Source organism: Trematosphaeria pertusa (assembly GCF_010094035.1).
Source record: "Trematosphaeria pertusa strain CBS 122368 unplaced genomic scaffold BU26scaffold_20, whole genome shotgun sequence".
Classification (NCBI taxonomy): Eukaryota; Fungi; Ascomycota; class Dothideomycetes; order Pleosporales; family Trematosphaeriaceae; genus Trematosphaeria; species Trematosphaeria pertusa.
Genome location: NW_022987231.1, coordinates 178144 through 202300, shown reverse-complemented (window position 1 = coordinate 202300; position 24157 = coordinate 178144). Strand labels below are relative to the sequence as shown.

The 24157-nt window shown below is 54.0% G+C and overlaps 13 protein-coding genes across 13 annotated transcripts; 5 read left to right on the top strand and 8 right to left on the bottom strand.

Moving 5' to 3' along the window:
• Window positions 1-559: 559 nt before the first annotated feature.
• BU26DRAFT_438666 (FAD/NAD(P)-binding domain-containing protein) lies at window positions 560-2333 on the top strand (the record flags this gene model as incomplete). The annotated part of the gene is made up of 5 exons (XM_033824300.1): window positions 560-871; window positions 953-1307; window positions 1373-1529; window positions 1613-1768; window positions 1802-2333. 5 exons carry the CDS (start codon window positions 560-562, stop codon window positions 2331-2333), a joined length of 1512 nt encoding a protein of 503 aa, XP_033677280.1.
• A 106-nt stretch (window positions 2334-2439) lies between these two features.
• BU26DRAFT_610177 (uncharacterized protein) lies at window positions 2440-5189 on the bottom strand. The gene is made up of 9 exons (XM_033835975.1): window positions 5074-5189; window positions 4840-4940; window positions 4528-4784; window positions 3969-4478; window positions 3720-3912; window positions 3519-3674; window positions 2999-3468; window positions 2733-2945; window positions 2440-2679 (listed from the first exon to the last, which is right to left on the bottom strand). The coding sequence occupies exons 1-9, from the start codon at window positions 5161-5163 to the stop codon at window positions 2465-2467; spliced, it is 2205 nt and encodes a 734-aa protein (XP_033677279.1). The 5' UTR covers window positions 5164-5189; the 3' UTR covers window positions 2440-2464.
• Window positions 5190-5342: 153 nt separating this feature from the next.
• On the top strand, window positions 5343-6696 carry BU26DRAFT_494755 (RmlC-like cupin). The gene is made up of 3 exons (XM_033826198.1): window positions 5343-5820; window positions 5870-6304; window positions 6352-6696. Exons 1-3 carry the CDS (start codon window positions 5544-5546, stop codon window positions 6654-6656), a joined length of 1017 nt encoding a protein of 338 aa, XP_033677278.1. The 5' UTR covers window positions 5343-5543; the 3' UTR covers window positions 6657-6696.
• A 255-nt stretch (window positions 6697-6951) lies between these two features.
• On the bottom strand, window positions 6952-7894 carry BU26DRAFT_570958 (uncharacterized protein; the record flags this gene model as incomplete). The annotated part of the gene is made up of 2 exons (XM_033834085.1): window positions 6952-7565; window positions 7618-7894. The coding sequence occupies 2 exons, from the start codon at window positions 7892-7894 to the stop codon at window positions 6952-6954; spliced, it is 891 nt and encodes a 296-aa protein (XP_033677277.1).
• Window positions 7895-8811: 917 nt separating this feature from the next.
• On the top strand, window positions 8812-10386 carry BU26DRAFT_534830 (uncharacterized protein; the record flags this gene model as incomplete). Its single annotated transcript, XM_033831235.1, has 7 exons — window positions 8812-8925; window positions 9072-9128; window positions 9181-9228; window positions 9297-9539; window positions 9654-9794; window positions 9837-10123; window positions 10263-10386. 7 exons carry the CDS (start codon window positions 8812-8814, stop codon window positions 10384-10386), a joined length of 1014 nt encoding a protein of 337 aa, XP_033677276.1.
• Window positions 10387-10553: 167 nt separating this feature from the next.
• BU26DRAFT_439024 (carbohydrate-binding module family 20 protein) lies at window positions 10554-12507 on the bottom strand (the record flags this gene model as incomplete). Its single annotated transcript, XM_033824323.1, has 3 exons — window positions 10554-11353; window positions 11424-12230; window positions 12273-12507. The coding sequence occupies 3 exons, from the start codon at window positions 12505-12507 to the stop codon at window positions 10554-10556; spliced, it is 1842 nt and encodes a 613-aa protein (XP_033677275.1).
• Window positions 12508-12659: 152 nt separating this feature from the next.
• BU26DRAFT_157811 (uncharacterized protein) lies at window positions 12660-13747 on the bottom strand. The gene is made up of 3 exons (XM_033820088.1): window positions 13716-13747; window positions 13124-13665; window positions 12660-13067 (listed from the first exon to the last, which is right to left on the bottom strand). The coding sequence occupies exons 2-3, from the start codon at window positions 13496-13498 to the stop codon at window positions 12810-12812; spliced, it is 633 nt and encodes a 210-aa protein (XP_033677274.1). The 5' UTR covers window positions 13499-13665; window positions 13716-13747; the 3' UTR covers window positions 12660-12809.
• BU26DRAFT_157778 (uncharacterized protein) lies at window positions 13361-14531 on the bottom strand. Its single transcript, XM_033820087.1, has 3 exons — window positions 14186-14531; window positions 13716-14131; window positions 13361-13665 (listed from the first exon to the last, which is right to left on the bottom strand). Exons 1-3 carry the CDS (start codon window positions 14199-14201, stop codon window positions 13594-13596), a joined length of 504 nt encoding a protein of 167 aa, XP_033677273.1. The 5' UTR covers window positions 14202-14531; the 3' UTR covers window positions 13361-13593.
• Window positions 14532-14569: 38 nt separating this feature from the next.
• BU26DRAFT_510684 (uncharacterized protein) lies at window positions 14570-15138 on the bottom strand (the record flags this gene model as incomplete). Its single annotated transcript, XM_033827250.1, has 2 exons — window positions 14570-14587; window positions 14833-15138. 2 exons carry the CDS (start codon window positions 15136-15138, stop codon window positions 14570-14572), a joined length of 324 nt encoding a protein of 107 aa, XP_033677272.1.
• Window positions 15139-15358: 220 nt separating this feature from the next.
• On the top strand, window positions 15359-16944 carry BU26DRAFT_157768 (uncharacterized protein). Its single transcript, XM_033820086.1, has one exon. It carries the CDS (start codon window positions 15695-15697, stop codon window positions 16670-16672), a length of 978 nt encoding a protein of 325 aa, XP_033677271.1. The 5' UTR covers window positions 15359-15694; the 3' UTR covers window positions 16673-16944.
• Window positions 16945-17977, top strand: BU26DRAFT_157767 (Glyoxalase/Bleomycin resistance protein/Dihydroxybiphenyl dioxygenase). Its single transcript, XM_033820085.1, has one exon. The coding sequence runs from the start codon at window positions 17218-17220 to the stop codon at window positions 17821-17823; it is 606 nt and encodes a 201-aa protein (XP_033677270.1). The 5' UTR covers window positions 16945-17217; the 3' UTR covers window positions 17824-17977.
• A 1645-nt stretch (window positions 17978-19622) lies between these two features.
• Window positions 19623-21238, bottom strand: BU26DRAFT_543984 (FAD/NAD(P)-binding domain-containing protein; the record flags this gene model as incomplete). The annotated part of the gene is made up of 7 exons (XM_033831713.1): window positions 21105-21238; window positions 21011-21048; window positions 20876-20928; window positions 20459-20777; window positions 20352-20409; window positions 19984-20274; window positions 19623-19918 (listed from the first exon to the last, which is right to left on the bottom strand). Exons 1-7 carry the CDS (start codon window positions 21145-21147, stop codon window positions 19623-19625), a joined length of 1098 nt encoding a protein of 365 aa, XP_033677269.1. The 5' UTR covers window positions 21148-21238.
• Window positions 21239-21371: 133 nt separating this feature from the next.
• BU26DRAFT_524441 (PLP-dependent transferase) lies at window positions 21372-23560 on the bottom strand. Its single transcript, XM_033830288.1, has 3 exons — window positions 22836-23560; window positions 21991-22787; window positions 21372-21942 (listed from the first exon to the last, which is right to left on the bottom strand). Exons 1-3 carry the CDS (start codon window positions 23245-23247, stop codon window positions 21688-21690), a joined length of 1464 nt encoding a protein of 487 aa, XP_033677268.1. The 5' UTR covers window positions 23248-23560; the 3' UTR covers window positions 21372-21687.
• Window positions 23561-24157: the final 597 nt, after the last annotated feature.

Here is a 24157-nt window from a genome sequence, read left to right as displayed (position 1 = left end):
AGGTTCGGGATATGCAACTCCCGCTGGAATTCCCCGCTTAAACGATTGATCAGCATGGGATGGTTACACGCGTGTCATTGGGAGTTGAGGATTGGTGCCATGTGGATATCGGGGAGATAGGAGCAGGCCGGGGAGTTAGGCACCCAACGAACAGGGACGCGCAGCCTAAGTCATATCCAGCTTTGAACCATGGAAATAAACATTTCACAGCGGAGAACCTAGAATGTCGGAGGGTATTTCCTGAATGCATCTCCCAAGTGACGTACTTTGATTTTCCTTCCGTCTAAGAGCAACCATCCCATAGCCGGATGCACACCGGAACCCGCGGAAAATTCACATTGTTATTCCAGAGGCGTGACCCCATATCGGTCGAATCATTCTGCGGGCAGAGTCCGAAGCCCGGTTCGGATTATTCCGTCTCTGCGAGCACGCGCCTTTCCTTCCTCCCCGCGAGCCGGGGCCCGAATTTCCACTGTGAACGCTTTTGTGCTTGTTTATCCCGTCGTTTCCAACATCCCAACATACTGAGCATAGTGCCTCCTTCTATAACAGCAAAACCATGCCCGTCGAAATGGATCCAACAGCCCAGGGCCAAGAAACCGTAGTCAACGGCAATGCCCCTCTTGTGAACGGTCACAAGCCGACTGAACAGACTACCGTGCATCGTCCTCTGCCCAAAGTAACGATCTCATATCCATCCCAATCACTGCGATTCCTTGAAAAGCTTGAAGATGAGGAATTATCCGGCGGTCAGACAGGTCACAGCTCAACAAGCCCAGAGCAAGCACGCCTCACACTGAACGTTGTCATTGTCGGTGCCGGCCTTGGCGGGCTTGCTCTCGCCATTGCCCTATTAAGAAGGGGACACTCAGTGCGAATCTTGGAACAAGCGCCAAAGCTTGGAGAGGTAAGTCGGGGCCCCGTGGCACTTGACATAGCTAAAAGCTGTTAGGTTGGCGCGGGTATCCAGATCCCTCCAAATTCCGGACGACTGCTCCACCGTTGGGGAGTCTTTGAGCATTTGGAAAAGTGGGTGGTCAAACCGGAAAGCGTCAACTTCCGGCGCTGGGAAAACGGCAATGTCATTGGCCATACTGCACTCGGCAAGACGTTCCAGGAAACCTACAAGGTCCCGTACTATGTGCTTCACCGTGCTCATTTCCATGAAGCCCTGCATCAACGAGCGTTGCAGTTGGGAGTAGTGGTGGAGTTAGGCTGCAGGGTCGTTCAGTACAATGAGCGTCAAGGTTCCGTTGTACTTGCGAATGGCTCTATCGTTCAAGGAGATCTAGTGGTCGCCGCTGACGGTAAGTTAAGAATTGTCTTCGTGTTTGGTATCCGTCTGCGATATTGTGGCTGAGATGCTTACCAGGAATCAACTCAATCGCTCGTAACTCTATCCATCCAGATGTCTATCACGAGCCCAAATTCAACGGATTCGCAGCATACCGAGCAACTGTGGACGTTAGGAAGATGCGAGACGATCCGGAAATTGCCTGGATCCTAGAGAAGCCTTCTCTGAACATCTGGTAAGCCCGACCAATGTTCCTCTACACGTAGACTTTGAAGTCCAAACCCCGTGGTCCGGCTTTCTAACACGTCTATATTGTAGGATTGGAGAAGATCGACATGTCATGTCATACACAATAGCCGCCGGGGACTCATTCAATATGGTCTTGTCACATATTGACCATTCGGACCCGGCCACCTGGACTCAAAAGTTTGCCAAGGAACACATTCAGGAAGAGTTCAGTGGATGGGATCCTCAGTACGTTGGCCCGTATCTTTTCTCTTGAAACAGCCGACTGACATCTTGCATGTTGACAAAGATCATCTCGCTGATCGACGAATGCATGAAGTGGCCCTTGAAAGTTGGGAAGCAGCTGACGTCCTGGACCTCTCCTTCATCCAAACTGGTGATTATGGGTGATGCAGCTCACGCTATGCTGCCGTATATGTCCCAGGGTGCTGCCATGGCAGTCGAGGATGGTGCAGCCCTTGCTGTGGCCCTGAACCACATCTCCTCTCTTGACGAGATCCCGTTCGCATTACGGTCATTTGAAAAAGAACGCATCAAGAGGAGCGGCGACATGCAGAATGCCAGCACGGTGAATGGGCTGATTTGGCATTTCCCCGATGGTTCGGAGCAAAGAGCTAGGGATGCTTCTATGGCTGCTGAGATTGCGGGCGAGCCATTCAACAGCAGCGCCAATCAGTGGAGTGATCCCGTCACTCAGTGGTGGGCGTATGGGTACGACGCTGAGAAAGAAATGAAGGAGGCTTGGGCCAGAGATGTTAGTCAATTGATTATGCAGGCCGGGCGATGGCAGTAAAGCCTCAGACCAACCCAGCGGTTCACGGTACATGGCTAGTCATTGGCAGCCGTATTAGAATGTTCTGGAGGAGTTCGTATTTATCAAGGAATAGAGTATTACACTTCTCAGAATACGCTCTGTGTGTAAGACTAAAGATCAGGATCTTTGTGCGATGTCATGAAGCTGGAGTCTGCTCCAAAGAAGTCGTCCAAATTCATGCCCATGTGCAAGTCGTCTGAGTCAAGAAAGTCAAATAAATCATGCGGGTGGGCCTCGTCCGAAGGGCGTTGCATTGAAGGTGCTCCAAGAGAGTTCGTTGACGGCTTCATCGCGGAGTTCATTTCTTGAGAACCATCTGGGTCATCTAGAGTAGCTAGTCAACTCTGTTCTTCAACCTGAGGAACGGGAGGCACCTACAGATTAGGGACAGCAAGTAAGCGAGGGAAGAAGTATATCGTACACATTTCTCCGTCATCCTATTCCCTCTGAAGAGCAGCGACAAGCATTCAATCGCCTGACGGAGGCAATCTGTTGATAGGTCAAGATCGTGGAGTACCAAAGTTTGGTTATGGACCTTCGCTTGATGCTGCACGAGAAGGGTGGAGTAAATGACCAAAGCCGCATTGAAGACTATACCACTATGAGTGTAGAACGACGCACCGCGTGCAGTGTATTCCACTCACCGTAATAAAGAGAAAACCACCAAGCACCCAGAAGATGCCGTGGAGGGTCCGGAGGACTCAATATTCCTTGCATTAATTTGATAATCATGAGCGCTGACTGGACGCAAATCCGCACGCTATTTGCACCGACTTGCCCCAGCATAGCCAGTTGCTGAGAGGTAGACTTTGAGGTGCCTAGATATTCCAGAAATTTGCAGAGTAGTGGACGATGTGTTAGAATACGGAGGTTGAGAAAGCGCATGGTGAGGATGAAGCGGTATCTAAGCGCTTCTTGGTTGATTGTTTCAGAGCGCAAAATGTCCGGCTCAACCAGGACCAAGGTTGCTGGTAAAGAACGCTGCCAGGCGAGGAACTTCTGTTCAAACTGTAGCAGATGGGAGGCAATGTCGAACACATTATCGGGAACCTCACAGCCCAAGTTGTTCCCATATAGAACGTCCACAACTTGGCCCATGATGGCATAGAGTGTACTGCGTTGGCATTAGCGGTACAGAGTGGTAAGCAAGATGCGGATCCTTACATTGTTGCTGTGTAAAATTGAACACTGTGTTCGGCAGTCGGGTCTTGGATGGGGTCGGGTCTCGAAGGGAGGAGAGACGCGAGCGCACAAGGAAGGTCTAACTTGATAAAGTTATCAGGAATGGAAGGTGGACGACCTAGAGTCATGCTCAAAGTCCTACCGCTAGTGAGAGACAGCTATTGCATAGAGTGAGCGGCCTACCGATCTAATAGAACGCACCCGAACCAAGTCCGTTTCCGAATCTCCTGCTCCAGCGGCGGATATTTTTTGAGCGCATTTGGGGAGTGCAGACCGAGCTGATACGCTGCTTTGACAGCGAGCCCATGGACATTCCACGTTTCAATCGAGCGTTCTGTACCTTGCAAATACTGGCTCATTAAGAGAAGTAACTGGACTGAAGAGGCATTTAGTGACGCAGAAGATGATGCTAGGCCCACAATGAGTACCCACCAGTTTCCAAGCTCGTGCCGTGGCGGATTTGCTTTTCACGGAGCGCCGAAGCCCGACGAAAGAAGATATTTGATTTCACAGCACGTTCAGAAGCTGTTAGCGTGCTACCGTGACTGGTGCTCGTGGACATGGCGAGGACCATGTTTAATAGACCGAGCCACGACCTCCGAACAGTGCGTATGTTTGTGGAGTTGAGTTGATGGTACGCTTGTAAAAAGCCATCCTTGTCGATATAAGGGAATAAAACCCCGGTTGTATTGAAGAAGATCTGTATCAACGGCAGTGTTTCCCTTTCTTGCGGAAGCACAAAAGGCTCAGTACCAATCGAGATGTTTTCAGAGAGATTGAATCGGCTTGGCGCAGGAGAAGGTGGGCGGGACACGTGAAGCATGTGGCTCTGTAGAGGGGCATTACCCGGCGACACTGGACTTGCAGCAGATACTGCGGGCCTGAGGGTTGCGGTCGTAGTGCGAACAATCTGGCGGATGAATGCTATATTGGATGACGGCCCTTCATGGCGTGTCAGCAATCCGCGAAGAGATACGGGAGGATGAGCTACCGAAGAATCCAGAATTCTCTTCTTCGGTGAAGACAATAGACCCAATTCCATCGGTAGAGTCGTGGGCCTCAACTGTAGTTCCCTCATCCGCATCAGAGTCCAGGGGGTTTGGGGAGAGGGTGAACCTGGACTGGTGTGCGCTTGCAGTCGTGACTGTCACATCGTCTTTGGAGCCTTCAACGCGAGTAAGCCTGCTGTTGAGTCCAGCAACAGAGCTTTCAAGGGTTGCTAAGCGGGAATCGAGCGCTTCCAACAGCCTGCACCGCAACAATCATAAGCAAACCGCTCGACAAGGACGGAATGACGACTGACTCTTTGGACACAGACGTCTTCGTCAGTGACGGTGTATCCGAGTATACACAGTCATAGCCGTGGTAGCTACATGTAGAGCACTTTGGTCTCGTCCCGTCACACTAGCAGAGCCACGAAACGTCAGCTCGGTATACAAATTGGAAGGACCTGGTACTCTAAGATACACCTAGAACTAAGGCCGAGCGGCGTCTCCAGGTCTCCATGCTGCGGGACACGCCAAGCAGGGGGACTTACACGAGACTTGCGCTGTCTGCACCAGGTACAGGCGACTGTGATTCTGTTCCGCTTTGCCGGCCTGGCATCGGCGGCATCAGCCGAGCTCATGCCGGGGAGTTAGAGATGCAGTTGACGGGAAAGGATTGCGATAAGATGGGGGTTGGCGAAACGGGGATTTAATACCTGTGGACCTACGAGGTAGTGCGGGGCCATCCGCCTTACCCGATGCGGCCCAGTCGCCGGTCCTGCGGATTTGGACCCCTTAACTCCCCGGGGGGGCTCCCTCTCGACAAACTCGTCCATGCCGTTGCTGAAAGGATGTCGGAACTTCTCACTTCGCAGGAAGCTGCCTGCAAGCAAGGTCTTCTCCCGGACGGCATCTCGGCAGCAGAACTGGGTCCGTGGATCTCAAGACTCAACATAAGACAGCACGCAACTGTGTCTTCGCACGCCAGACATTTGCTTCACCCTCTTTCAGAAACGTCATCATGAGTTCCACCACGAACATCGCTAGTCAGAATGGGGCGGCTGCGCAGGGAGGCTACCAGCAAGCGACCGAGCAGCTGTTGCAGACGGCCGAGGACTATCACACAAAGCCCCTATGGGTGCAGATGAATCGGCTCAATCCTCCTCTACCGAATCCGAAGTGCCAACCGCACGTCTGGCGGTACGAGAAGATCCGGCCCAGTCTGCTCCAAGCTGGCGAGCTTGTTACCGACAAGCAAGCAGAACGCCGCGTGTTGATGCTCGTGAACCCAACTCGAGGTATTAAACCCGCTCCATCATATCCGAGCAACACTGACGTTTCGTGCAGAGGCGCCCTTCACCACCGACACAATTTACGCTGGGCTTCAGCTGGTAATGCCCAACGAAACCGCACCGGCTCATCGCCACACTGCGTTTGCCTGCCGCTTTATTATCGAGGGTAGTGGCGGCTTTACCGCAGTACATGGCCGCCGTATTAAGATGCAGCGCGGCGACGTTATCTCAACGCCTCCTTGGAACTGGCACGATCACGGCAAAGATGGCTCCGGACCAATGATTTGGCTTGACGGCCTTGATCTGCCGAACTTTGTTCACTACCCTGTTCATTTCGTGGAGCACTATGCAGACCCACGATATCCAGCCAAGGACATAGACACTTCAGCCTCACCAATAGTCTTCCCATGGTCACGGATGAAAGCCCAACTTGATGCCGGCAGCGGAGATAGCACCACAGAACGCTATCTGAGAGGTGGCCAACACGAGAGTAGGTCATGGTGCCCTTTTGACTCAGACAATGCTGACCAAGCCCAGTAAGCCGTACGTTAGGTGCTGCTGCCACCCGCATCTCCGCTGGAAAATCAACTCCAGTGATCCAGGAGACAGCTTCCTCCATTTTCCACGTTATCGAGGGTTCTGGAAGCTCCACAATCGCTGGAAACGAATTCACCTGGAAGAAAAGTGATACGTTCTGCATTCCCGCATGGCATGAGTACCAACACCATGCAGCCGGTGAAGAGACGGCGTATCTGTACAGAGTGCATGACGAGCCTATGCTAAAGTCGCTTGGTTTTTACCGCTACAATGGCCAAGATGTGGAGTCATTGGTGTCCGAGTAGGTGGTTGAGCCCGATGTATTAATATTCATGAATGAATGGCGTTGCCCTTTTGACAAGATTCTTTTACAATGGAATCGGCATACACAGCTTACTGCTTCATGAAGCATATGTCCTTTCCAGCAACTGCCATAGACCTCAACGTCGATGATGACTGAACTTCTCCACGTTAACTCGCTTTCTTATTAATTGTACTTTAGACCTTGCACTCATGATCAGGATTAGTGATTGCGCTCCAATTTGCATTATGGACTTCTACATCTAATGCCATTTTGGTTATTCTACTAGGTCAGGTGCCTCAAACGAACTTGACTCCGTTCCTCAAGGTACCAATCTTGCTTATCGAAACCTCCATGACCGTGCCCGGGGTAAGGTAATTCGGGGGCTTCAAGCCAGCTCCAACGCCGCCAGGTGTCCCCGTCATGATCACTGAGCCCTTCCGCAGCGTCGTGCCTTGGGAGAGGTAGTGTACTAGATACGCACAATCGAAAAGCAAATCGTTCACGTATTCCTTCTGCCTCACTTCCCCGTCCACAATCGTCTGCAACAACAGTTCCTTTGGATCCCCAATCAGCTCAGAGGCGATGAGCGCAGGGCCAATGGGAGCAAACGTGTCGAACCCCTTGGAGAATCCCCATTGCGGTACCACGCCTGCCAGCCTGGGATCGCGCTGCAACTTGCGAGCAGAAACGTCATTGCCAACGGTGTAAGCCGCCACATAGTCCAGCGCCTCTCCAAGGGTGACATTCTTCGCGTCCTTGCCAATTACCAACACCAGCTCGCCTTCATAGTCTGCTTGATCGTCCTGGGCGATTTCAGGAATCTCAACATCTGCATCATGATCGTGGATGCAGGTCGTGGGTTTGAAGAAAATAAATGGAAATGGAGGCGGCGTACGGCCAGCCTCTCTGACTTTGAGAACATTAGCAAAATGTAAAGTTGTTCGCAGGTAACTTGAACCTACCGTGTTTGGCATAGTTCAGACCGACACAGCGCAGGATGTCCACGTCCTCTGCCGAAAGTGGTCCAAGGAGCCTCTTGACAGTAACGACCTCGTCAGAAACGTTTGTCTTCCCAGTAATATCGTATAAATCGTCACCAACAATGACCTTCGCTTGTAATTTGGTCTCTTCTGTCGTCTTGCCCAGGTCGAACTCTGGACTAGGGAGGATGGGCTCTCCGCGCAGGATGCGACCATCAGTCGCGATAAAGCGAATCAATCTGGTCCATGCAACTCGCATCTTGATCAGCTGTATGAAGAATGCAATTACAGCACAGAACCCTCGCAGATCATACATTGTAAGTGTCATACTGTTGCTTCAAATACCGCTAGGCGCTTGCAGCCGGCTATCAGGCCCGGCGGATGGAATGTCCCGAAGGTCGGCACGGCCTCCCACTCTTGACCATAGCAAGCTAACAAAGGCCGTTTCTGGAGAGGCAACCCGAAAGACTGTAGTGTAAGCACCGGTACTTTATTGTCAGAATTCTCCCCAATCTGGACGAATTCAAAGGCACCTTCACAACAACTAAAGAATCCCTTGGGGGTTGTTCTTACAATTGCGCCTTGGAACGCGCCACTACTTCTCAGGCTTTGAGCTGTTGTAGTTTAAAACCTTATGGACAACAAAGTTTGCCGACCAATCTCGCGTCGCAGGGCTCAGAGATCAGCCCAAGAACACATTTCCTGGTCGCAAAATTTGCCGTTTTTGAGCCATATTGTCTCCCTCGTTCCATCTCCGATCGGACTATCGTGCGACTTGACATGTGCTGCACCAGGGCGGGTTCTTCCGCTCGGCCGGAAAGGACGGATCTGCCGTCGGGGACTTAGTCTCCTACCCCGGAGGAAGGTCGTTCCACTCACCACATCACATTATGCAGCTACTCCGCGTGTTAAAATGTATCAGGAGCAAAAGGATCGCCAATCCTTCTGCTCTTTCAGTCATGACGCCTTATATATCCGCTAACAAAATGCGACCCCACTAGGTTTTCAGATTGCGGCTCGACATGAGATTTCCTGTTTTCTGTTGCAAAGGCGCTCCTCGCAGAGAAAAAATGACGACCAGACTTCGCCTACTACTAAAATGGCCGCCTATTTCAGAGCGACGCAGGCGCGGAGCGCGTTTCCAGAGCTACCGCAGTTCTTGGAGTTCATGAAGCCATGTCGCTTCGACGCGTAGATACAGAAGGGCGAAATTCCCCTGGGGAGATCGAGGGCACATTTTATCGGGTCATGCCAGACCCTCAGCTACCCTTTTTCGTTGAAGATGATCTGGTAAACAAGCTTTCTGAGCAATCTTCATCGGGGGGACTTAGAATTCGCTAACGCAATGACCACAGTGGTTCAATGGTGACGGCAACATCAGCGCATTCTGAATAAAGACGGGCATTGCCACTTCAAGCAGCGTTATGTGAGGATAGAAATTTGTGAGGGAGAGGGAAGCAAAGAGGGCGTTGATTGGTATATCTCCTCCACAGGTTGATGCTTGACCTAATCTTATATGCTATTGTACGTAAATATCGCAACAAGTTCACGGATGCTGTCGAGTTCAAGGTTCACAGCACCGCCAACACCAACGTTCTTTACTTCAACGGCCGTCGCCGAGCTGCAAAGAAGACTCGCCTCCCTATTCGCTAGATTTAGAGATGCTTGAGACTACTGGGCTGGATGATTTTAACGGACAATTGCTCTGCGTGACGATTACAGCTCACCCGAAACTCGACGATGAAACTATGGAGCTTCTCTGCTGTGGCTACGAAGCTAAGGGCGATGGTACTCCTAATGTGTGCTACTTCTCTATTAATTGCGCTGGAAAGTTCACCGAGACTGTCTGGCTTGTTGCCCCTATTGTGGCGATGATTCACGACTTTGCCATCACGAAGGACTGGGTATGTTCATACCTCGTTACGTACTGTCTAAGAATCAAATCTAACACTCCTAGGTGCTATTCCCTATCATTCCACAAACACGAGATCTCGAGCATGAAGCGAGGTGAGCACTAGCAATGGGATCCCAACGTCCCATTCTGTCTCGGTGTCCTCCACCGCCGTGGCGCATCTGGTTCAGACGTCCAATTGTTCCGCGCCCCGAATGCTTTCCCAGGCCGTACCGTCAACGCTTATGAAGACGGCTCGGGTGATCTAGTCTTCGACCTGCCATTCTCCGATAGGAATGTGTTCTTTTAGTGGCCAGATGCGAACGGTAATGTGTCCAAGCCCGAGGAGGTCTCAGCAAAACTCGTCCGCTTCACATTCGACCCTCGTTCCGCGAATCTTGAACTTCCCGAGCCTGAGATCGTCAGCAATGAAGACTGCGAATTCTCCCGGATTGATGACAGACTTGCTTGGGAGAAACATGCGCATTCTTGCTTCCATTTGATGGATCCGCGTGTGGGAGCTGACTTCCCCACGATCGTACCCAAAATGGGCGGTGGGCACCCGCCATACAATTCTTCGGGGCATCTGGATTACAAGTCTAAGAAGATTTAGAAGTACTTCCCTGGTCCGCCGCATCTGGTTCAAGAGCCGATTTTTATTACAAGGAAAGGCGCAAACAATGCAGAAGGAGACTGTGGGGGTGGCGCTCGTCAACAACTATGCGTCGATGACCAGCGAGCTCCACATCGTGGATACTAGGAACTTTAAGAAGCTGCAAGCGGTCATTGAGCTGCCCATTCGATTAAGGGCGTGTTTGCACGGAAATTGGGTTGATGCTCAGGATGTGCAACTTTCGTAGTTACTACTAGTAAAGAAGCTATAATATATAACTACACTTTAAACCTACCACTACCTAAGAAGTTACCTCTAGACTATAGTGCGTGCCACCAAGAGACCAAGTTTTATTTACGATGCCACTACGTACCACAGGGTCGAAAGAAGCCAGCCAAGACCGGACGATGCCCTTTAACGCCAACTATCCCCCACCGCAGCCGCGCTCCGACAACCCCCCGGCACCGTAAACTCCCGATTCGGATCGCTCTCCCACACCACACCGCCCCCGGCATCCTTCCGGATATACTTATACTCCACGCTCGTCCCCGGCGCCAGCACCACGCTGCCATACCAGAGCGGCATATCACTTCTGTACCTATCCGCGCTCAGCAGCACCGCGCTCGCCGTGTCCCAGCCCCCCAGCTGCGCAACCGAGCCCACGACGTAGATGTCCTGCCCCGGGGTCGTCGGCGCGAGCACGTTGAACGTGGTTTGCACGCTAGAGGCGGGCGTGCAGGGGAAGCTGGGCCAGGATGTGTCAGTTGCCGGGGTGTAGGAGCCGGAGGAGGAGGAGGATGGGCTGCAGACTGTGGGGAGGGTGTTCGCGGCTGCGGCGCCCCAGGATGCGGGGAGGCTGGTGTTGGAGCGCGCGGAGGCCATGGTTAGGAAGGCGGCGTAGGACCAGGTTAGGTCGGCGGCTGAGAGGGGGGAGCCTGTGCTTTTGTCGAATTGCTCAGCGAGGGCGCCGGAAGAGGGTGTGTATTTTTGCACGAGGGCGGTGTAGCCGTCGGCGTAGGATGTGAGAGCTGAGGTGAGGGCGGAGAATGTCGAGGACGAGGAAGCGTACGTCCCGGTTGCGGCGGCGGAGTAGATGGCTTTCCAGAAGGGGAGCGAGGTAGATGTTATGGTTATGGAGCCTGCTTTGGTGATTTGGTGGAGGGCGGAGTAGAGTTGCTCGGCTGCGGCTAGGGTGGCGAGGTACCAGGGGTTTCCTGTTGCTTCCGCGTTAGGGGGTGATGGATGGACGGGTATGTTATGAGCGAAGACGGGGAGAATGCTTACCGTTGAAGTACACATCCTCTGGATACCGTCCCACCGCCACAGCCTCGCCAGCAGCAATCCCATTATTAGTACCATACACCGTGCGAAACGAGTCCGTCACGACTTTATGGTTGGCCAGCATCCTTGGCGAGCAAGGCTGGAACGTGACATCGTCGCAGCCAGCACTAGGATCAAAAGTCTGGATACTCGCCAATATCGCATTCACGTCCTTCCCACTCCTCCCAATATTCGTGTTGATATTCGCAACGACGAACTGCCCATTCCAGTATTGCTGCAGGAAGCAACGCACCTGGGGCGCCTGCGCGTCGCAGTTCGCACAGCTCGATCCGACGGCGCTCGCGAACGCGCTGCCTTCGACGAGCGCGCGGTGCTGCGCCGCGGTCGTGAAGAAACTAGAGCCCTGGACTTCCTCCCACAGGTCGAAGCCGGTTTGGTTCCAGTACTGCGCGACGTATTGCAGGTCGTTGCGGACAATGGGCCAGACGATGTTGGTAGCTGCGGAGCTATAGCCGTTCGAGAGAAGCCAGCGGCCGTATGCGATGAGTGCTGTAGCGCGTAGGGCCGGACCGTCTCTTTGCGGGCGTCCCCAGTCTCCTGTGAAAGCTGTCCCGTCAGGGTTGAACTTGGGCTCTCCGAGGCCGGCGCCGTTGGAAAGAACGCCGGAGGGGTTGGAGACGGTTTGCAGTTTGGCCTGCGCGGAGATGTAGTCGTTGATTTCGAGTTGCAGGTTTGTGTCTCCCGAGGCGATGAAGCGGTCTACCAATGTCTTGAAGACTAGTGCCGAATCGCGCGTCCAGATGTAGAAGTCTTAGATGTTAGAACGATTCCGGGCGTGATGGATCCACTTACAGTCTGGGTTCGTAGTGGACGGGCTAGCCAGCACCAAGCCAGTACCCGCTCCATACGATTTGGCTCCCGTAGATCCAATGTTCGCGAGGATGCCAGCCAGGGCAGTGGATGTCTCGTTTGCTATCCAGTCGTCGAGCGCTGCCCGTTTATTGAACGCAACTGAAGCTGGAATGCCATAGGCAGAGGGAAGAAGCGAGCTAGCCGCGGAAAGGAACAGGAGAACACCTTTGAGCATCATGGTGATGGAAAAGACAGCGACGCGAGCAATGAAGGGGGTTGCTTGCTACACAATACATAGTAAGGTGGACTAAGAAACCGTAATCTCATATACAAACAGAGCCCTAGAGAACCAACCATAGCGTGAATGCGCACCGACATAGGACCAACCATCGCGCGACGGCGCACCGAGGCCGCTACTCCAATCGCCCGGGAATTAATTAAACATCCGTCCATTGTAGTCTGGTGACCGGGCTTGCGGTAAAGCGCAGCTTCGACAGCTTCCACTGGCATGCGGAGTCGAACGGCATTGGACCCGAATTAGGAAGGTTCAGGAGACCGTGTCACATGCGGAGCAAGGGCTTTGAACACGAGCTGCGACATTTGGGAGAAAGTAGGCCCGGGGCAAGATGAAATGAGGTTGACGTGAAGGCTAATGAGAACGAAAAGAAGAGGTGATGGAAGAGGCGTCGGGTAGCTCTTTGGCGCTAAGGGGTGCCTGAATGCTGATTGGTGCACGACCAAGATGAGAGGTACCTGGGTACCAGCGTTGCCGCGTGCCACAGGCAGGAGTCGTGACTTTTACAAATAAATAAGCGCTGTTCGCCTGCATTTTGACGTGGTTGTATTCTGACTTTCATTTCTGTGGGGAGGCGAAGCGTCGTCAACGAGCAGGACCCACCGCACAGCGACCCGACGGGCCCAATCCCCCATGTGGAGCGGTGGGTTGTCCACTCGTGCAACCCAGGTGCCTCCCGGGTCGTTCGACTAGAGTGCTGATATATGGCCGGCATGGGGGTCTTGCTTTGAGCGTCGCCGTGTCCGAACGATATTCTTCCACCGTTTGGGCCCCGACGAGGTTTTGACCTGACGAAAGCTCCCATATCCAAGGAATGCCGATGGCGTTGGAAATTCGAACACTGCCCTATACTACCGAAGGACAATTTCGAAACCACATGCTGCACGATGATGAGGAAGTACGAGGACCCTGGAGATAGTTGAAGCGGCATCGGACAGGCAACGTTGATGATTCCGTCCGGTGGGACCCGGCCCGGCAGAGCGGTAAGGGCGCAGCCGAAGAGGATGCAAAGTTATAGCTCCTAGTCTACCGATAGGTGTCTCTGACGACAACATGCGCTTCAGAGGGGAGCTCGGTGGGCTGATTGTTCGGCTTGGGCTTCTATATGTCAGTACCAGTGTGAAGGTACGCGAACATAGCGTACTCACCGGCGCAGTGTACCCATCCAGCTGCTGCACTCTTGGGACTTCATTCACATCCGCCTGGAGCTCCACTGTCTGGTACGGAACCGGATCTCCCACCTGATTATCCTGCGGCAGCTCGTGGAGACCACCATTGCCCGACTCGGTATCCTCCAACACCCTGTATTCGTGTCTTGCCGCCGGTTTCGTCGCTTCCATCTGGCGTTGGCGTTTCCGTCTCTGCGCCTTGTTCTTCCAGATGAGGATGAGGACTACAGCCGCGAAAATGATGCCAATTACGATAAGGACGAGTACTATTATGAAGATGATTCCTCCGATAGTGGTTCCTGTCGACGTTGCCCTGGCAAGAAGATTGGAGGGTCTGGGTATGGGACGCGCGAGAGCGGAGAAGTCGATGGCGGCACCGGGGTGCACTACGATTCCTATGTAAAAGAGTCAGCTTGCTTTCCACGATACCTATTCGATAAGGTACATACCATGCCGTGGAGACATTATTGGCTAGCGGAGGGTTTTCGGGAATATCTCTGGGTGTTGCGCGAGCGAAGTGATGTGCTATTCGATCCGGTGCGAAGCCAGATAAGTTGAAGATTGCTGCGCCGTTCTCAGGATATGCGCATGTCTTTAAGCGTAGTGGGCCCTGACGATTGATGAAACGCCGGACGAGTTCCTGGTTAGCAGGGATGATGGCAACACTGAACCCCCGCCATCGAACCCAACTCAACCACTCTCGGCATTGCTCTCCGCTCAGAGGGTTTTGAATGTTGATGAAAGTATTATTATAATTGGATCCAGGGAAGGACACCAGCCGTACCTAGTTGGTTTAATTCCAGCTTGCACCGCCGTTGCCCAGTTGCGATGAGCTATGGTGGGGGCCGAATCTGATACCAAGATTAGCAGCTCGGTCGATCAACGAGGCTGACGAGGCTGATTTAATAGTCCAACGCGCCGGCTTCTGTATTCTCTCCAGGCCTCTTTAAACGACTTTGCATCACGTCATGTCCAATGCGGAACCGTGCGGGCGCAGGTTACTCTTTCGTAGTCTTCCTTTTGCGCAGCGGGCTATGGGTTTGATCCCTTTAAAGGTGTTATCAAGCTTCCCATTCCATATTTCTTTGCGTCATACCTCGTTGCCCTCCAAGCGATGCACTGGATTGTGTCCGGGTTGCAGGTTAGGCCGTCCGTCCAGAGCTTCTCCGCCATCTGCGTCCGTCGGAAGCTGCAATACGCCGTTGTCGCTTTCCTCAGCCCTATCCGCTAGTTCAATATCCGAGGCCAGCAGCTTGTATCCAGAGGAGGTTAGAAAGATCTGTTGATTGTGTCGAAAGCGTAGCTTGTTCTTAAAGATGAGGACGCCGACGATCGCCATGAAAAGAAAGTAGATGGAAAGTATAGTGGCTAGTGCGATGATGCGTGAAGATTTCGTGTTCATTTTGGTGATTGTGGGGAGGGAAGGCCAAGGAAATCAAGAGAGATGATAGAGAATGCTTTCGATGGTATCAGTAAGGAGAAGAGATTCCTTGGAGAGAGGCTTCGATAGAGCGGCATATCAACACACTGTGCCTCCAAGTAAGGGAGGCGGTGCCTGTCACGGAGTTCGTATCTGACGAGAATAAAAGGCTAAGCTTCACATACTCCGCGAAGGCGTATCGTGGGGAGATCTCATTGGAGATGTTGCTGCAGGTCTGGGGCCGCCATTGCGGCACAGCTCTAGGCACCCACAGGAAGTACGAAACACAGCAGGAAACGACAAAACATAGGACTGAAGTACTTAGAGCCCGGAGTAGAAAGGCTTGCAGAATCCAAAACAGATGTGTATCATGGCGTGGCGGGGATGAGGCACCTCCGGGCTGACGCGGGGCGGAAACAGAGAAGTACCCACGAGTCATGCCACTAGCTTATGTCATGGTCATGACTCGAGCTAGCCGTATGCATCACCAACCTCAAATCGCCGTTTCCAGGCAACACCAGAACTGCACTCTGCTACCATGGAGCTCAACCTCACTCACGCGAGTGACCACGAGGACTTCCGCTTCAACGGATGCATATACAACTCTCCAACGCTCTCGCACCCGCTCGTCTGCGCATCGCGCCATGCTCCCAAGAACACCGATGCGCTGCTACGCCCGTACCTCTACTCTTCCACCCTTCCTACCGAGCTAGAGCACTCCATGAAAGAATATGTATCCACGATCATCACTCCCGGCTTCTACGGCGGCGGAATCCGAAGCAGACCCCGTTGGTTCTACGCCAACTGTGCCGTCTTCGGAATGCTGCTAGGCCGCGCTTTTGCGCTCTTGGGTACGCCCACGCGACCGCCTAGATCACTAGATGACTCCGGAGATTTCCCCTTTACGAAGCTGCCGGCCGAGTTGCGGCTGCAGATATACGCATACTACAAAGAGGATTTGGCCCAGAGGCAGAGATATTGGGAGGTCATGACGAGGGTCTTCATCAAGGCACTGTGGTCGGGGAGTGAGCCAGAGGAAGGCTCGCGATACGTCACCGGCATCATAATGCTCAGCTGTGGCCACGCCATGTCGCTCTGCGCTCCGCTGCTGCGCGGCCGTGGATCGCGCTACGTCTGGTGGGATGACTGCATCAAGGACCTGGATCACACGTGGGGCTGGTCCGAACTGCAGGATGCTGTCTTTGGCACAAAGGACCTTCCGCGGCATAACACAGACACTCTCGAGCTGTACAAGTACGCGGTGGAAGTCGGTGAGACGGCATGGCGCAACAACCTCGAGTACGTGTCGAAAGAAGTGCTGGACGTGCTGGACCTGGCAAGGGAGCATCTGCAAGCCGATGAACGGGACTGGACACCCCCAGAGATCGAGGCGAGGCTGATGAGCGGGCTGTTTGAAAATGACGAGGCGAGGAAGATATGGGAGCCCACAGGGCTGGTGCCGAGGGCTTTCGAGCAGAAGTTCGCCATGGAGAAAACGAGTATGGAGCCCTTCTAATCCGCCTCTATGCATATCTTCAACTTTCTATCTTCGGCTTCGGTCTATAAGCAAGCCCGTCCGGACGTTCTGCTTCTAGGCCGAATCCTTGAATTGGTCCGCGGGAAGGCCGGAAACATTCCGTATGCATTTCTAAGGCCGGCATGACACCTATCCGGGCTCCTCAGGGTTAGACTTCCTACGATCATTCGCTATTAATGCTTCGAGAACGAAATGCTTATGCTAGAAGAATGCGGGGCAGTAAGCAGGGCTGGGTTTGCTAGCGAGACCACAAAAACACAGACAGCACGAGACAATCAGCTGGAAATTCGACGCTTGAAAGAAGCAGAGCAAAGTTTGATAGATGAGGCCTAGTGCAGCCAACGAGGTACTGGGGAGGGAATGCCCCGCGCTGTTTAGCTTGCAGCGAGGCCCCCAGCAGCGTTCACCCAGAAAACGTATAAAGCCTTCTCTGTTTACTCCATCAGATCCAACAACCCAATACACCCAGAAGACCTCTATACCAAACCTGCTCCAAGTCAAATTCAACAGCTACACCACGCAAAATGTCCACAATCCCCTCCCTCTCCTCCCTCCCCTCCAACCCCAAAGTCATCTCCCCCACCACCCTCGCCCACGTCGTCCTCCAAACGCCGCAGCTAGAAAAAATGCGCCACTTCTACACCACCTTCCTCGGCGGCCACGTCGTCCACTCCGCCCCCTTCCTGGTCTTCATAACCTACGACGAAGAACACCACCGCATCGCCCTGCTCTCCCAGCCGCACATCACCGCCAAAGCCCCCTCCACCGCCGGCCTACACCACATCGCCTTCACCTTCCCCAACCTCTCCGCCCTGCTCACGGCCTACATGCAGCGCAAGAAGCATGGCATCGAGCCGGCCTGGTGTGTTAATCATGGCCCGACGAGCAGCATTTATTACAAAGATCCTGATGGCAATTCGATTGAGACGCAGGTGGATAATTTCGAGAGGGTGGAGGATGCCACGGAGTATATGAAGGGTCCGGCGTTTGAGAAGAATCCGATAGGTGTGGCGTTTGTGCCTGAGGAGTGGATTGAGCGGTTGCGCAATGGGGAGAGCGAAGAGGCGTTGATGCAGAGGGATGATAAGGATTTGGAGAGGACACTCCTGGAGGGGGATGTGATTGTGTGATTTAATGGGAGGTTTTGTAGCGCGGAGGAGAAATTTGAGAGCCGTTTTCTACGTGCTTGGTGCTGGCGCTTCTGGCTCTCTACTGTATGCGACTCTGTGGTGCATTGTTAGCAATTGCCCTCGTTCTAGACTTGCAGAGGACGAAGGGGGACTCATGGAGGCCGATAGGCATGAGCATCCCCATCCTTCAACTCACTCCCAATCTTCGCCAGCAAAGCATCTAACTCCTCTAGCATCCACCCGCATAAAACGAAGCCAGTCTCAAACTTCCGCTCTCAATACCTTCCAACATAGCACTTCCAGAGTAGTTAAAGTATAGTAGTGCACCTCAAACTTCCGGAAAGCTTGCTCAGGCACTCTCTCCCAGCCCCATATCCATACATCCAGCCTTTCACAGTCCTTCTACAGCCCGAGTCACAGAAGCCCTCAAACAGAGAAAAAAAAAAAAGAACCAAGACCGACGCTCCAGCGACAGTCAAAAATGCAAAAAAGAAACCCGCAATAATCACACAGGAAACAACTCCTAGAGCCAGCCCTGCCAACCTGGTTTTGTTAACGGCGCTTATATTGGATTTCTTTGTTTGGATTGCAGGATATTGAGATATATATACGCGAAATATTTTAGTTGTGTCAGCGAGTGTGAGGGGGCGCGCCCCGCGAAACGCCTGCTATGTCGGGGATTGCTCTGCGTTGTCGATTTTGAGTTTGAGGGTTCGGTTGGGACTTTTCTTGGCTGTATGGGGCTCAGGGCGTGTTACTCGGGTGGATGTAAGGAGGGGGATTTGTGGCGATGGGTGAGCATGATGAGCACCTGCTCGCGGCTCCGAGAACCCTTCTCCTGCGTCTATGGCCGAGATACCAGACCCAGTTCCGATATCGAGGATTTGCTGCAGGTCTTTTACTGGAGCGAAGTAGGACTTTCCGCCCACTACTTGGCTTAGGGAAGCGTATTTAATGTCTGGTCTGGGATGCTCTGCGGCTATGCAGCGAACGTTGGGGAGTGATGTCGCTTACCAATCTTGCTCTTCGTCGTCGTCTGGCAACATGTATTCTGCGTCAAATGGTCAGTGTCAATTGGGTGATTGATGATTTTCTTGCTTGTCTTACGTCTACTCCGATACTAAACGAGATCCAGTCAATCAACGGAGGCGCGACGAGAAAGCGATAAGATAGACGTGCCCATTCTCATCGTGCCCATTCCCACAGTGTCCAGCGAGGATGCAGGGTGTGACGGATGCAGTCAATCTCGAGCACTCTGGGCAAGAAGTTCAGTAGCTGCTTTCCATGCTTCCAAACCGAGAGATATCGCCGGGCCATTTGGAGCAGGAGACTTCAAATCCTCGCAGCACATCGGATTACCCGGCTTCCTCCAAAACACATCCATAGAGGGAGACCGAACCTGGATGAGACACTTGCAGAGGACACGAAGAGGGAAAAACTATACACCGAATCCCCCACCGCCGATTGAACTCGCTCACTACGCTGTACGAACGCATCGGCTAAACTCCTCCCTCCCCCCGCCGAACAGTTGCTATACCTCGAAGTACATTCCGCATCGAGATTCGTGCCGTGTTGCAGGGTGGCCGAGCCCAGCGATTCTCGGACGATCGTCTACGGATAGATCCGAGGGGAATGGAATAGGTATAAAGCAGCGAGTGTCCCGGCATGTAGGCGCACGCAACAGCATCCTCAAAACATCTTACCGCGCACAGACATGCCGGTAGAAAAAAAACAATAAAACAAGCAAGCAAAGTTGCTCATCCGACCCAGATTCTCCCAAACCAGCTCCAAAGCTTCATTCATATCCCGCCCTCCCTCCCTCCCCGGTAATCTACGCAGCTTCCCCCTCCCTCCTCTTTCCTCGCCTGATGCATCCCCATCTTCACCATGGGACTCGCCATCAACGTCTCCCAGTTGTGAATGAACATCGTCTGCTTGAGGCTAATCCACATCTCCAGCGTGCCTCGTTCCAGCACCTCCGCATCATACGCGTCGACCGCCTCAGCCAGGCTCTTCCCGCCACTGGCAGCCGCTACCATCGCAGCGACGAAGTGCGACGAATCCTGCAGCGCATTGTTGAGCCCCTGGCCGCGATCTATCCTCGCATCAACACATGTGACAAACACACTGCGTAGGAGCCGCGTAGGATGGGGGACTCACGGGGCGTCATAGGATGCGCCGCATCGCTGCAAAGCGTCATGCGTCCCGCTCTGTTGTCCCACTTCCGCGCCCTTTCCCAGTACCTCCCTGCGTCCAGCGGGATCCGGGTGTCGCGTTTGACCCAGCGTCCTGCGCTCCGCCACGGCTCGGCCCACTCCTCCGCGCGCGTCTTGAAGAACGCCATTCTGCCTTGGTGATTGTTGGCGGACGCCGGGAGCGGGTTGTTGAGCCAGGACATGAGGAGCTGGAAGGTCCAGGTCGAGGGGTCGGACGGGTCCGGCACGTCTTGGACTACTCAGGGGAGTCTGTCAGTGGTGGACGACTCTGCGAGCTGGAGATGACATTCACGTCATGAAGCGGAAGCTTACTCGAAATCCAGAACACGGTCCCGTGGTCGGGATGGATGCTCGTGATACACAAGGGATTCTTCGCCCTCAGCGCCAGCGCCTGCGCAATTGAACATGCTGAGCGGCACTTCCGTCAGCCGCGCTGCTTCCTCGCCAACGACGCATTCCCTAACCCTGCTCCGCGCGCCATCAGCCCCAACAACGACATCGCCCACCGCACTCGTCCCGTCTTTGAAGCACAGCTTGACCTTGCCTTCCTCATCGCCCTCCTCTACTAACGCGACGCCGTCCGCCTCCTTCCCGTACCGCACATCGATCCCCTCCATAAACAGAATCCGCAGCTTCTTCCTCGAAACGCGACACGGATTCTCGGCCTCCATCTCCACAACCAGCTCGCCAGTCTTGCCGTTGTAGACCGGTAGGCCCGTCGTAGCATCCGGCGTCAAGCTCGGGTCCGCGTACGTCTCCGGCAAGCGATCCAGGAGATGTTGCGGGAGAGACAGTGCGCGATATGCGAAGAGCCCCCGTGCAGCGTCATGCCCCACTCGCGCGGGCGCGTCTGGTACGCAGTGCTAGTTTCCGCTTCGAAGATTGCGACCTGGCGGCGATTAGCTGATCGGGTAGAATGAATTGAGGGGGGGTAAACAAGGGGGGGGGGGATTTGTATCGTAGTACAGTACCTTTTTTAGACCCTGGGCAATGAGCAGCCCTGACGTGCCTGCATTTCAAGTCCGCTTAGCGTCCCGAGGGACATGTCGCCTTGTTGTGACTTACCGGCTCCTACGATGAGGGTGTGTATGTTCCCTTTCTGCGCCATTGCGAGTCGTGGCGTCTGCTGGTGGCGGACCGAGCAGCTGTTAGGCGTTTATAGTTAAAAACAACGCAATGGAGGGGCAGGATGAGCCGATAGGTACGACAAGCAGTGACAAGCAGTCCGCGGGGCGTTTACGCCTGGCTGCAGATCTAGTTCCTTAGTGCGCATCTTGTGCCGAGGAAGCGAGAGATAGACGTGATCTCGAAGGGTCTGAATTAAGTGCCGATGACTGGCAGGGTGTGAAACCGAAGACTGAGACGGCAGTCTTGAAAACTTATAGAGTGCTGGCCTTATGCAATACGAGTCGCGAAGTCAATTGTGCCAGTCGATTGACGTGGTATCTGCAGGAACATGGATTTGTGAACTTAGCGCACGGCGTCAGCGGAATGTGAAAAGTTGAGATTCCGTCCAGATATCTACGCATGACAGTTCAGACATTTGTCGTCTGAACCGCTTGGACCCGTTTTCCCATACACACCGTCCCATGAATCGCCATATCACCAGTTCGCTTAAACCCTCAGACCGCGTCACTAGACTAGGAACCTACTTGAACTCCTCCATAAAGTCCTTGTGGAATTGCACGATCCTGCCCGTCCATTCGGTGCCGGGGGCTAAGAAAGTCGTCCGGAAGTGGAGCGTGCCCTCCTTCTGGCCAAAGCCGGAGCCGGCAACGACACAGATGCCGGTCTTGTCCAGCATGCGGAAGCAGTAAAACTCGTCGGGCTGACGGCCTTCCTTCTTGGCTTGCTCGACGGCCTTGGGCGGGATGGTGATGGTGGGGAACAGATACATGGAGCCCTAAAGGAGCGGTTAGCTGGGTAGAACGGGTGGGTGGAGTCGACCGACCTGAGGTTCGTTGCACTTTACGCCCTCCATCTGCTTGAATGCCTCGTAGAGAGCATATGCGCGCTTCTTCAAGCCGTTGAAAATACCGTCGTACTCCTCCTTGTACAGCGGGTAGCTTGGATCGCCCTCCTTTGGTGGGTTGACCATCATCTCCACGATGCACTGTCCGAGCACGGGCGGGCAGAGTTGGATACTGATGAACTTGTAGATCTCGGCAGCAACTTCCGGGTCGAAACCAACGAGCTCAAAGTAGCCACCTCGGTGTCCGCACTCGCCAACCATGCCCTTGGAGACGCTGTGCAGCGAAGCAAGCTCGATGTGGTCAAATTTTCCAGGCTGTTCCTTCTGCAGGTCGCGGAGAGCCTTCTTAAAGGAGATGAACTCGCCAATGAAGACGTTCGTTTGGTACACCTCGTCGGCGATCACCACGAGGTGTTTCTCGGCAGCAAATTCCAAAACAGCTTTGATGTCTTCGGCGGGCAGACTCGCACCAGTCGGGTTGCCAGGGTTGATGATGGCAATTGCCTTGACATCGGTCCCTTCTGCAACTGCCTTCTCGTAGGCAGACCGGATCTCTTTGAGGCTTGTCCCCCAGGCCTGGCTCTCGTCCAGAAAGTATGGTACGCAGCGAGCATCGAGGACGGCAAGTGTAGCGGTATAGAGAGGATACTGGGGAATGGGAACCATGACACCGGTGTTGGGCCGAGCGCAGATGACATGGAGTAGGGTGTTCACGCCCGAGGACGCGCCATTGCTGAGGTAGATGTCCTTGGGAGCGGCTGGGTAGCCGTCACGTCCTGCCTCGCGTTAGCAAGCCACATGCTACAAAGCTAAGCCGTGCATACGCTCAATGTATTTGGCAACGCTCTCCCGCAGGCCTGGCGCGCCCTGGCTCTGGCTGTATGCTCCCACGCTCTTGACCTCCTTCAGTAGCCACCTCGCCCTCTCGATAACATCCGACTTGTATCCAAGGCTGTTGATAAGCACATCCTCGTGCTCGAGCAGCTGCGGGTTCTCCAGGAGGCTGGCGACCTGGCGGAAGAATGTGATGGGCTTCTGGTCGAGCTGCTGCGGGTTGCCGATGTTCGCGGCAATGACGGTGTCGAAGGGCAGGTCCTTGCCCTCGCCCTTGGCCAGCTTCGCGCGGTACTCCTCGGAGCGGACGGCTAGCTCACCACGCACGGCATACTTGGCTGCCTTGACGTGCGGGTTGATGTTGGAGTAGTTGAGCGCGCGGAGGACCTCGGTGGACGACATGCTGCGGAACGGCGGGGCTGTCCGGAGCGGTACTGGCACTGAAGGGAGGGAGACGTGAGCGATGTTCTGATATCAGCGGGCAAAAAGCACGGCTATGTATATCTCAAGACACAGCAATTGCTTTTTGCACCCGCGTCGGTGTTGAGGCAATATTTTTCCTGCTGCACGCGTGCCCCACTACGGTGAGGACCCGGAGGATTCTCGTGCGTCCAGAGCGACAATGCGAGTCGCAGCTTGAGAAAGGCGGTGGAAGGGAACAAGTACCTCTGGCGCCTGCGCCGAGCGGCGTGCATGGCGTGTGTTTCGAGGCATTGGAGCGCAAACATCGCCTGATCGAATTGGCGGACGACTGGCACCACCAGCGAGCCGATGACGGCGACATGGTGCCCTGCCTCTGCCCACTCGCCGCCCGCGGGCAGGCTGTGGCTTGCACTGGGTCCGAGGAAGCTAGACTGCTTTGGGACTGACTGGGTATAACGGACGACATGCCAAGCGCACGTCTAGAGGTGCCACAACACAACTTGTCATCGCAAGGGAGGCCGCATTGATAGAGTAGATTCGTGGCAGCATTCTGAAGCCTTTTGTGCTCCCAGATATGTAGCTGAGTTCCTAGCAACGTGGTGTCGGTAGGGCCATTCTCTACAGTTCAGTCAAACTTGTCGACGGCGAAACGTAAAATCATGTCCCATCCTCAGCCCCCTCTACAGCCTCACCCTCTTGCTCTCTTTTCGTTCATGCCTTCAAACCAGCAAACCGCCGAGGGTGTCGTTAATCATCCCGACAATCGTCATCTTGTTTCGTTCGTTTCTCATGCGGAAAATCCCCTTTCCTTGAGCTGGGCTTCGTTGAAAATGCCTTCAATTTTCAGGGTCCGAATTTCTTCCCGTCGATTCGCGTCCTCATCGGTGGG

Bases quoted from the DNA above. Each gene is read 5' to 3' on its own strand.
- BU26DRAFT_157778 (XM_033820087.1), bottom strand. The intron at 13,666-13,715 runs GTGAGTACGCTA...GACATATAGAAG, and splicing joins TGGATGGGTACACTGCGCCG to CCCAAGCCGAACAATCAGCC.
- BU26DRAFT_157767 (XM_033820085.1), top strand. From the start codon at position 17,218: ATGTCCACAATCCCCTCCCTCTCCTCCCTCCCCTCCAACCCCAAAGTC.
- BU26DRAFT_157768 (XM_033820086.1), top strand. From the start codon at position 15,695: ATGGAGCTCAACCTCACTCACGCGAGTGACCACGAGGACTTCCGCTTC.
- BU26DRAFT_157811 (XM_033820088.1), bottom strand. From the start codon at position 13,498: ATGCCGCTTCAACTATCTCCAGGGTCCTCGTACTTCCTCATCATCGTG. The intron at 13,068-13,123 runs GTCAGAATACAA...TATTTGTAAAAG, and splicing joins GCCTCCCCACAGAAATGAAA to TCACGACTCCTGCCTGTGGC.
- BU26DRAFT_610177 (XM_033835975.1), bottom strand. From the start codon at position 5,163: ATGAGCTCGGCTGATGCCGCCGATGCCAGGCCGGCAAAGCGGAACAGA. The intron at 4,785-4,839 runs GTCAGTCGTCAT...GTTGCGGTGCAG, and splicing joins AAGACGTCTGTGTCCAAAGA to GCTGTTGGAAGCGCTCGATT. The intron at 2,680-2,732 runs GTAGGTGCCTCC...TAGCTACTCTAG, and splicing joins TTACTTGCTGTCCCTAATCT to ATGACCCAGATGGTTCTCAA.
- BU26DRAFT_524441 (XM_033830288.1), bottom strand. From the start codon at position 23,247: ATGTCGTCCACCGAGGTCCTCCGCGCGCTCAACTACTCCAACATCAAC. The intron at 22,788-22,835 runs GTATGCACGGCT...AACGCGAGGCAG, and splicing joins CGTTGCCAAATACATTGAGC to GACGTGACGGCTACCCAGCC. The intron at 21,943-21,990 runs GTCGGTCGACTC...CCGCTCCTTTAG, and splicing joins TAAAGTGCAACGAACCTCAG to GGCTCCATGTATCTGTTCCC.
- BU26DRAFT_494755 (XM_033826198.1), top strand. From the start codon at position 5,544: ATGAGTTCCACCACGAACATCGCTAGTCAGAATGGGGCGGCTGCGCAG. The intron at 5,821-5,869 runs GTATTAAACCCG...CGTTTCGTGCAG, and splicing joins GCTCGTGAACCCAACTCGAG to AGGCGCCCTTCACCACCGAC. The intron at 6,305-6,351 runs GTAGGTCATGGT...GACCAAGCCCAG, and splicing joins GAGAGGTGGCCAACACGAGA to TAAGCCGTACGTTAGGTGCT.